This window comes from Gavialis gangeticus, unplaced genomic scaffold (assembly GCF_001723915.1).
Source record: "Gavialis gangeticus isolate Ggan-Ray unplaced genomic scaffold, GavGan_comp1, whole genome shotgun sequence".
Lineage (NCBI taxonomy): Eukaryota > Metazoa > Chordata > Crocodylia > Gavialidae > Gavialis > Gavialis gangeticus.
Genome location: NW_017729022.1, coordinates 59,309,346 through 59,319,086, shown reverse-complemented (window position 1 = coordinate 59,319,086; position 9,741 = coordinate 59,309,346). Strand labels below are relative to the sequence as shown.

Here is a 9,741-nt window from a genome sequence, read left to right as displayed (position 1 = left end):
TTTACTTTCCTTCTATAGTATCTTAAGTTTGTAGAGTCATAGAAAATTTGGGTTGGAAGCACTTAGGCCACAAAGGAGCAGAATCCTAGAATCACAGAAAATGAAGGCTGGAAGGGACCTCAGGAGGCCATCTAGTCTAACCCCTGCTCAAAGCAGGACCAGCCCCAACTATTTTACCCAGTCAAGGCTTTGCCTGTCCAGGTCTTAAAAATGTGCAAGGATGGAGATTCCACCACCTCTCAGGGTAACCTGTTCCCATGTCTTACTACCCTCCTCATGAGAGTTTTTCCTAATATCTAACTTAAACTTCCCTTGCTGCAACTTGAGACCATTGGTCCTTGTTTTGTCATCTGCCACCACTGGGAACAGTCTAGCTCCATCCTCTTTGGATCCCCCCTTCTGGTAGTTGAAGGCTGCTATCAAATCACCCCTCAGTCTTCTCTTTTGCAGACTAAATAAGCCCTCTTCTCTTATCCTGTCCTCATAAGCCATGTGGCCCAGCCCCTGAGCCATTTTCACTGCTCTCCATTGGACTCTCTCCAACTTGCCCACATCCTTTCTATAGTGGGGGGCCTAAAACTGGACATGGTACTCCAGATGTGGTCTCACCAGTACTTAATAGAGGGGAAGAATCACTTCCCTCAATCTGTTGTGGATTTCATTTGGTTGGCAACAGATCTCCTGCCAGAAGGCCCATTCCTTGAAGTCAAGGAGATGTGCATTGTCACCGATGTCTATTGTTAAATCAGGTTTGACGTGTATTCTGATTCTTTGTCATTGTGCCATCAGAAAACCAGTGCAACTTCAGTGACACTGATGTTGTTTCACATGGAACTGGCAGGCCAGATCCACAGCTGCTGTAAAGCTGGAGTAGCTTGTGTTGCAAGGAAAATCGAATCTGGTCATGTCAAGTTGACCAAACTCCCAGAAGTCTTTTCGAGATGACCCAAAATTGGCAGTGATTTGTGGCCTAAAGTTAACCCCAGTAAAATGCCAGGGAACATGGAACATTTAAAACAATGGAACAATATAACTTTACAATAAAATGATAACGTGGTAATTTTTGGTAGTAATTAATTTGGGGATGGGAAAATGACAGGAAAATATTCTCAAGGTGCAAGGATGTGCTATTGTATTTTTAGGATCTATGAGCCAAAATATTATATAACAAGCTTGGCTAGCATTGATAATAGTGACATCAGTAAAGGATTAAATAGCCTAAATAAGTAAAGTCAGTGTTCGCTGTTTGCTATCTGAACCATTTGCATGGATTTCTGAGGGAGATAGCTGTATGGATCTCTAAAGGAGGACCAAGCCTTTGGACTTGGAACAACAGCGCAACCCAGGAAGCTCTCCCAGAACGGCTGGCTGAGGGAAGTAACTCCTGCGTAACAGCTCTAGATGGACTGTGAAGCGGTGAAGAGTCATGTTAATGCACTCAGTCTTTAGTAACCATCTGCTTATATTCTGGCAATCCCAGTAAAGTTGACTACTTGTATTCTGGCAACCCCAGTTGATGAAGTGCTTTGTGCTTAGTAGATGTTTTGTAGTCAGTAAAGCTTCTGACTGTTTATTGGATGAGTGCCGGTGGTTAATCACAGAGTTCTTGCTCACAGAGAAGTAGGGCTTGAATGAGTTTAAGCCCAACAGCTCTAAGGGCTTCAGTGGGGTTATGATGGATTGCATTAGCTGAGGCTGTGACCCAAGGTATTTCCTTTGTTCATTGGCTTTATCTCTCCTTTCCTGCATGGGAATCGTATGTCTTCTAGATTTTTATTTTTGCTGTGGGAGAGTATTGCCACAGTAGATGCTCCCTTTCTGTGAACCTTCTTAACAACATTCAGAGCCATGGGCTATTAAAATCAGTCACCACTGCCAGCCACTCAGAGGTAACAGCATCCTTTATGTTAGAAGGGATGTTGCTGTTGTGGTGTGCATAGCATTCAAAAAGTTGCCAGGTCACTTACAAAGCCCTTGTAATCCCCAGCGTTTCTGCCATGGCACAGCCTCCTGCAGTCAGCAGCAGGCTCCCTTTGATGCTTAGCAGTGTGGACTAGTGAAAGAGCTGGAAAGAATGCTAGGGGTTCTGGCCTATGTATTGTGAGGAAGAGCAAGGGATAGTCTTAATCCCGAAGGAGGCTTCTTGCACTAAATCTAGGAGGATTGTGGAAATGATGGTGCTGCAGGGAAAATCTTATCCTTGGTGCTCTCAGTGCTACATCAGTGGGGGCCAGCCTTTTGGGCAAGCATGCCACAAATGAGCTGTATCTCCCCAGTTGCCACTCTGATCCTCTTCCCTTGTCTGCTCTGCTTTCTCCTTCTTGTCTGGTGCCCCCTGCTTGATCTGCTGCTCCACTTTCTGCTCCCTGCCCTATCTACTGTTGTGCTTCCTATCTCATCCCCAATTTGCTGTGTGCCACTTGTGGAACGCGTGCATCAGGTTGGCCAGCCTTGTGCTAGATGTTACTGTGAGCAAATAAAGGACTTCAGGGGTGTAGGTTGTAGCCTTGTTGGTCTAAGGACATAGGCAGACAAGGTTCTTTGGGTGAATCTGATATCTTTTATTAGACCAACTAAGTAGTTGGAGAATATGCATACCAGCACAGCCTCTGGCGTTTTTACTTTTCATTCCATTCAGGAAGAGCACACATCAACTGCTGAAACTTCCTTAGCCCGACGAAGGGTTTTTGAACCCGAAAGCTTGCTTAAAAATTTTTCTCCAACTATTTAGTTGGTCTAATAAAAGATATCAGATTCAGCCAAAGAACCTTGTCTGCCTAAAGGACTTCAGGACACTCAAGAAATGGGGACTCATATAGGCTTATGTGCTAATGTATGTGATCCTGTGACCCCTGCAGTTCACGTGCTGACTGCTTGCTTACAAACACCCAGGACTTGACTCTTTTACTCTACACTAGTTAATGGAACTAAGTGGGCAGAGGATTACCCTATGTCCTGCCTGGAGAAGGGGGTATTGGTGCCTGATTGGCAGTGGAGTAGCACTTAAGAATGAGGAAGGATACTGTTTGGATGGCATGATGTATTGATTTCTAATGCAGTTCCCCCCTGTTGAACTGTATATGCAATTCCATACTTCCATTAGGTACCTGGAGGTGGCTGTATCATGCCATGCAGGGGCTGAGTTGAGAATCAGGTTCAGTGTTCCTATGCACAGTGTTGCTCCCTTTCCACTCAAGTGACTGATGGCATGCCTATATTATGGGATTGCTACTGCCATCAAAGTTTTGGTGGCAGAAATATATCAGCAAACGTACCACATGTAGCAGCAGAAGGGGGTTGCAATAGCAAATGTGCAATAGTGAAAAAAATGGCTGCTTGCTGGCAGCTGTGCATTTACTATTGCAGTGGCAACCAGCATCACCCCTTCTGCTTTGCCCTGGGTGCCTGGGCACATCTTTACACTACTGATGTCAGAAAAGGGGTGTGATTCTTTTTCTTCTACACTGGCAAACTTTCACTGTGTTGAGTAGACCAAGCCTAAGAGTCCAAGTTGTGCTCTTCACCAAGTTCTGCTACACAGCTGTTGACAGTGTGGTTCAGGGTAGGCCTTGTGGAGATGCGTTCAGCCCTGTTATCAGTGTGGAGTCTCTGTCCAGCTCCATTCTGTTGATTTCATGCTGGAAACGTACATGTAAGTAATTCAACATTGCATTTCACTTCCAAGCTGCCCTGAATTTTGTTGCCCTGCTTTTGGTGGCTTCCTTCTGGTTGGACATGGAGGGCAGAAGGGTGAAGCACAGATAGCACATCTTTTGTGACACCATTAACCAGAGGAACTCACTGCTGTAGGATATTACTGAAGTACTGGTACATGGTTAGCAAAAGTCAAAAGAAGATCAGTTGTTCTTCAGATTAAGAGGCTGGGCCCTCAGCTGTGTAAATTCATGTAGCTCCATCGACTTCAGTGGTCTACTTTCTGGAATGAGTTGTTAGGGTAAACATTTCACAGCAGGCCTCCATGTGAGAAGTTGCTAGAGTTAGGGTAAAGTTTTTCTGTATCGTACTGCTCCAGGAAAGGTAATGTGGGGATTTTATGCCTTACTCAACAGTGGTGGCAATCTCAGATAGGATATTTGGTCTGTTCCAAAGTGTGATTTTGAAAATGAAACTGATACCACATACTCGGGACCATTTGGCCTTCAGAGAGACAAGATTATCACTGGTCTGTGATCAGGACCTCTTTTGCAAGCTTAGACAGAGAATTAAGGTACAGTTACAATTCCCTTAATGATTACCCTTCCCACACTTTAGCTTCTTTTCTACCTTGGAGAACTCATAATAGCAGCAGAGTCTCCCTATGCCTGAAGAAGGGTGTTTGTGCCTGAAAGCTTGCAAAGGACTTTTTTCCAACTATTTTAGTTGGTCTAATAAAAGATATCAGATTTACCAAAATAACTTTGCCTATACCTTTCCCAATGACCTTCCATTCTCTCCAGCAGGCAGGGTATTATTACCACCAAGCCAGATGCTCCTGTAAGTGGGGGAGAGGGAGAAAGGGGTATTTAATTAATGTGTGTGCTGCCAGCATACCTTTAAAGCTGATAAAACATAAGTTAACCAGTTAGTTGAATAGGCAGATTACTTTGCTGTCCAGGCTAATTGTAATGTCTGCAACACAGAAACAGGTTTTTGAGGCCTTCTGCTTTAGCTACACTTTTGTAGCTTGTGCCAGGCCCCTTGAAAGTGGCCAAGGCTGGCAACAAGACCTAGAACTGACTCGCTTGTGTTCTTCTTTTTGTCCCTCAGGGAGAAGCTTGCCAAGAAGATGAAGCTGAATGAGCGCAGCGTGGTGCACTATGCCACATGCAGTTCTCCAGCAGACCATGCTGGCTTCCTACGGAAGCGTGTTGAGAAGCACCACCATCACCACCACCACCACCACCACACAACCTCCTACCACCGTCGCTGGTTCATCCTCAAGGGCAACCTGCTGTTTTATTTTGAGGACCGAGATAGCCGGGAGCCCGTAGGGCTGGTTGTACTGGAGGGCTGTACTGTGGAATTGTGTGAATCCGCCGAGGAGTTTGCCTTTGCCATACGCTTTGAAGATGCAGGTGCCAAAGCCTACGTGCTGGTTGCTGACTGCCACACTGCCATGGAGGCCTGGGTGAAGGCACTTTCCCGGGCCAGCTTTGACTACATGCGGCTGGTGGTGAAGGAGCTGGAGAGGCAGCTGGAGGATGCTCACAAAAGTTTGGCTGCTTGCCACAAATTGCCAAGGAAATCGTCATCTGGTAGGAAAAGGCATCTGTCCAATCCTGCTTTGTCACCTGTCCAGGAAAAGCCTCCCATCTTGGAGAATGGCTATTCCACCTGGGGCAGCAGTTGCATCCCTGCAGGAGCCTCTTGCTATGACCAGGATGGAGGGTTTTCAAAGCCTCCGCCCCTCCCTCCACGCCGGCGCTCAGCAGGTGGCAGTCTGTACATAGCACCCACCTCTGGCCTCTCTTTGACTCTGCAGGAAAGCCCTGTGTCTCCAGAGACGGCTTGCTTTTCCAAACTGCACCACTGGTACGGTCAGGAGATTGTGGAGGTGAGAAGGGAGTGGCTGGAGAGCAAGAAAAGTGGAGAACTGTGAACATGGGAAAGAGAGGCACAAAGAGGCAAGCTGATTTGGACAGTAGTTTTGCTGCTGTTGGCCACACCTCTTCCATCCAAGAAACTGAGAAACATGGATTTTCCTCCTTTCTGCCTGGAGGGCAAGAGAGAGTGGATGCACACGCAGGCAATGTAGGAGAAGTGTGGATAATCCTGAGACCTTGTTTTTTCACTTCATTTACCTGGGCATCCTTATTTCCCTGAGGGATTCTGCAGTGGGCCTGTGTGAAATGGCAGGGGCACTAGAGACTGAATCTGGTCTGCAAGCTGTGAGAGGAGGAGTGACTAGACTTGCCTGCACAAAATAGGAATCACCCTACTTCCATTCAAGTGCTTGTTTTTATTTCTCCATTAGTCTAGGGTAGTGGGTGGAATGGTATGTTTTATTGTCTCATTTTTCTAATTAATCCCTTTGCTCTGATTTTTGGGGCTGAAAGTTTGCTTACGTTTGAGGGAGGAAGAATCAATTCCCTGCTAGTTTTTAAAGCCGGTTTTAGCAAGACTCTTCTGAAGTGCCACGTGATTGGTAGCAGACTGACAGCATGTCGCACATAGTGGCCAAACTGAGCCCTTTGCTGTGCTTGATGTTTTGCAGTTGTGCCTCTGCTCGCTAGCCTAGGTGCAAGCAGATTTGGGACCCTATGGCTTTGGCTGGTCCAGGGACTGTGGTTCACTGTAATTCCTGATGGTGCTTTACTCCAGTCCAGTGGCTGGCTGGATGCTTAATGCTTGGATTTCTCTGAATTGATGAGGCTCAGATTTATGAACCTAGGACTCCTACCCTTCAAAACTAGGCCTGGGTTCCTATAAAATCTACTCCAGAATGCACTATATTGTGTGGGGCTGGGAGAAGAAAGGAAATGCAAGTGGCCACCTAAGGATTCTGGGTGTTTTGGTTGTATCAGGCATGGGGACACAGGACATGGGAGTTACAGGGGGAATAATTGGGTATGGGAAAGTAGCTTCTTGCCAGGGTGAAGGAGACTGGGATCTGTGCATCACTGCCTGCTTTGGTGCAAGTTCTGCAATGTGCATATCAGTGCATGTATTTCAGGTGCCTTTGTGTTCATGGATATGGGGGTGGGGTGAGGAACAGTGTGATGGGTGGGTAGATCACGCTGGTTTTCATGTACACTAGAAATTCTTCCTTGCTAAGGCCACCAGTCCCCTCTCCAGTTCTAACTGCATTATGGAGACTCCACAAACTCATGCCTCTTCCAAACTAAGTATAAGCCTGACAACAAGTCTTCCATAAGGACTGCATGATCTAGACTCAGCCAAAGGTGGGGAGTCAGGAACTCCCAGATTCCAATCCAGGCTCTAACTCTGTGGCCTTCTTTGTCACCTAATTGCTCTGAGCTTGAGTTTCCCCTTCTGACAAATGGGGTAGATAATGTATAGCTACCTCCCAAAGGCATAAGTTTTCTGCCTCACTATAGCATATTGATTGTGGAAAGACTATATATGGTACATGCTAACTGTTGCTTGAAGACCTTGTCCAGAGCTGCTTTTTCATTGGGCCCTTTGGATATAGAGCTCTGCCTTGGCTGCCAGATGTGCACAACAGGGGTGCCCTCCCTGAACTACCCTCCGCAAAAATGCAGGAAGTGGAGGAAGATCCCTCGAGGAAGAACTGCACATGGTAGGAGTGGAGCATAACAGAGAGGGGCTGAATGTGTGAACATGGGTTTTGTACTGCTCCCTGCCCCCATGATCCCAGGCTGCTCTTTCAGCAGCAGTTTTAACTTCTGCTAATGCAAAAGTTAAATTTCTGAGTCTTTCTTCCCTATTCTTCCCTCCAGCTGCTGATCTTCACGGTGTTTCTCCAACTTAGAAGTGGAGGAACACAGTGCTGGATCAAGCCCCTAGTGTTGAAATTGCCTGCTTGGCCACAAGCTGTTGCTAAAAGGATAGCTGGGTTTCTGGGGAATAAAGGTACATGGGCCAGGAGTCCAAGTAGCCCAGGGACTTGATGCAAAGGTATTCAACGCAGAGCAGAGGCAGCACTTATCACTTTTGCTTACTCTTTTCTTCTGTACACTTGCTAGGAATTGCTTCTCATAGCAGATTACATTGTGCAGACCTCTGTCACTTGGCACCCAAAACATTTTAAAATATAGTTTCTTGTGACGTGTACAGTCCTGCTATAAGAGCAATGAGCCACTCCACGTTGAGCATTAATAGGCTACTGGTGCATTTCTTGGTGGATAAAGGAACTCTCCTTTTGCCTTGTGCTTTTCTAATATGCCAGGGAGGTTTTCAAAGGCACAAGTAGGAGGAGCTAGGCATCCAACATTCGTTGACTTTGAATTCACCTTTGAAAAACCTTCCCCGAGGGGTGTAGCAATAGCATGCCTTCATACAGTGTAAGAATATACTAGAGGAACCTGGATCCTAAAAGAAACCACTTTGGACAATCAAATGGAGGGACCTTGAACTGTGAAAAATGTGCTGTGTACATCTCTAGCTAACTTTTGCACTTCTGTTTCTTAATAGTAATCTCTGGCTGGTACTCTTTATCTGTACTGGATCTCCGATCCCAGTCATTTTTATTTGGTATTGTCAATTAATGAATCATCAGATTTTATTTTCTGTTGAGGTATTTGTGGCAGGAGCACTTTTCAGGGAAAGAGAGAGAAGCCAAAAGCACGTTTCGGAAAGAAACCAAAAGCTTGAATGGTAGTTGCACCTGCTCTATGAGTCTATTCTGTGCTTCTGTTATATCTTGGAGTGCAGATGACTTTAGCTCCATTTTGGGGTGGGGGGACTTTCATCTATCCCATCTATTTTGACAAGATATTGGCAACTAAAAAAATCACAGTTGGGTCTTTGTAATTAGTGTGGTCATTTCTGTCCACTGACTGAGCAAAGGTTGTGGCTATATTAGGCATGGGATCAATTGGCTAATGCATGTGTCTGTGTCTTTTGTTGGATGGAATGTATCAGGCCTGCTCATCTGTGTATCAGTGCCCTTAAGGTGCCTGCCCCCTGGGCTGACAAGGCAGGATTTCTGTTCCTTGATACTGTGTGTTCATTTGGTTAATGGAGCATGCAGCCTTTGTACTTGCAGGCCCAGGTAAGGAAGTTAAACGGTTTTCACTGCCTGCCACAGCATTTGCCCTACAGCAAAAAGAGGGGGATTGCTTCGAGCCAGACTTCCTTCTCCATGTCATTCAGGATTGCCTTTTTTTTTTTCATTATTCTAAGATGAAAATTTCAGTCCAGAACAGAACAGGATTCCCGATTAAAAGGGGATTGAATACTTCACATTTGAATCACTGACACTTCAAAGATACCTTTGCCATCTTTCTTTGGGACAGTATAAAAAACTGGCACACAGGCGAGGAAAATGCTTGATTTAGAAATGTGACATTATGAAGAGAAAGAGATGTTCTGGTACGTATTTTTATTTCTTTCATGAACTCTGACAGAAAAAGGATCTGATCCTACAAACCTAATCACAGAAGGCATTGTACTCTTTCCAGGAAAGGTTCAATCCATATTTCTACTGTTTTGCACTTAGCATTTTTTTAAACCACTATGCTGTTTACCACTTGGTTTGAATCTAGGTTTGGGGTGCATGTAACTAGAAGACAGTCATATGATAGTCTTTTGTTGGACTCACTTGAGCTTTGGCTTGCAAACCATTTCCAAGATAGCTGTTGCTATCTTTCTCACACACACACGTCTAGTAACGCTGCAGTTGGCTTGTTTAGCAGAGACCAAAGATATAAATAACAGTTGAAAAGTTCTCTCACTACATTTTCAAAGGAAGTGAAAGGAAATGGTGGTTGTGGCTGTTGTGTGTGAAGCTTATGTTACTGCTGCTGTCTGGATCTAGAAATTTGGTCTCCAATACTCTTACTTTGGTATCTTTCACCAGCACCTAATTTACTCCTAAAATCTGTACAAATAACAAAGAACACTAAGCGTAATTTGAAGTATCACTCCTTTGTTTTGAAGTACTTTTACATGTAAGTAGGTATTGTGTTCCCCTTTTTAAAAGACAATTTTGCATGTGACTTTATTTTACATACAGAGCCAATATATATTTTGCGTTTCATTAAGTTAACATTTGTATTTTTAGCTAGTGTTGCTGAATAAATCTTTTTGAGTTTGTAA

The 9,741-nt window shown here is 44.9% G+C and overlaps 1 protein-coding gene across 4 annotated transcripts in view; it reads left to right on the top strand.

The window, feature by feature from the left end:
* The window catches only part of FAM109B (family with sequence similarity 109 member B), a 16,252-nt gene extending 6,511 nt beyond the window's left edge, over window positions 1-9,741 (top strand). For 3 of the 4 annotated variants that reach the window (XM_019515075.1, XM_019515077.1, XM_019515074.1), the window contains exon 2: window positions 4,768-9,741. In XM_019515075.1, coding sequence (XP_019370620.1) covers window positions 4,787-5,599 — 813 coding nt within the window. In that variant the 5' untranslated portion in view covers window positions 4,768-4,786 and the 3' untranslated portion in view covers window positions 5,600-9,741. Of the gene's footprint in view, window positions 1-2,736; window positions 3,653-4,767 lie in introns of those variants that run through there. The other variant, XM_019515073.1, reaches the window with a different exon arrangement.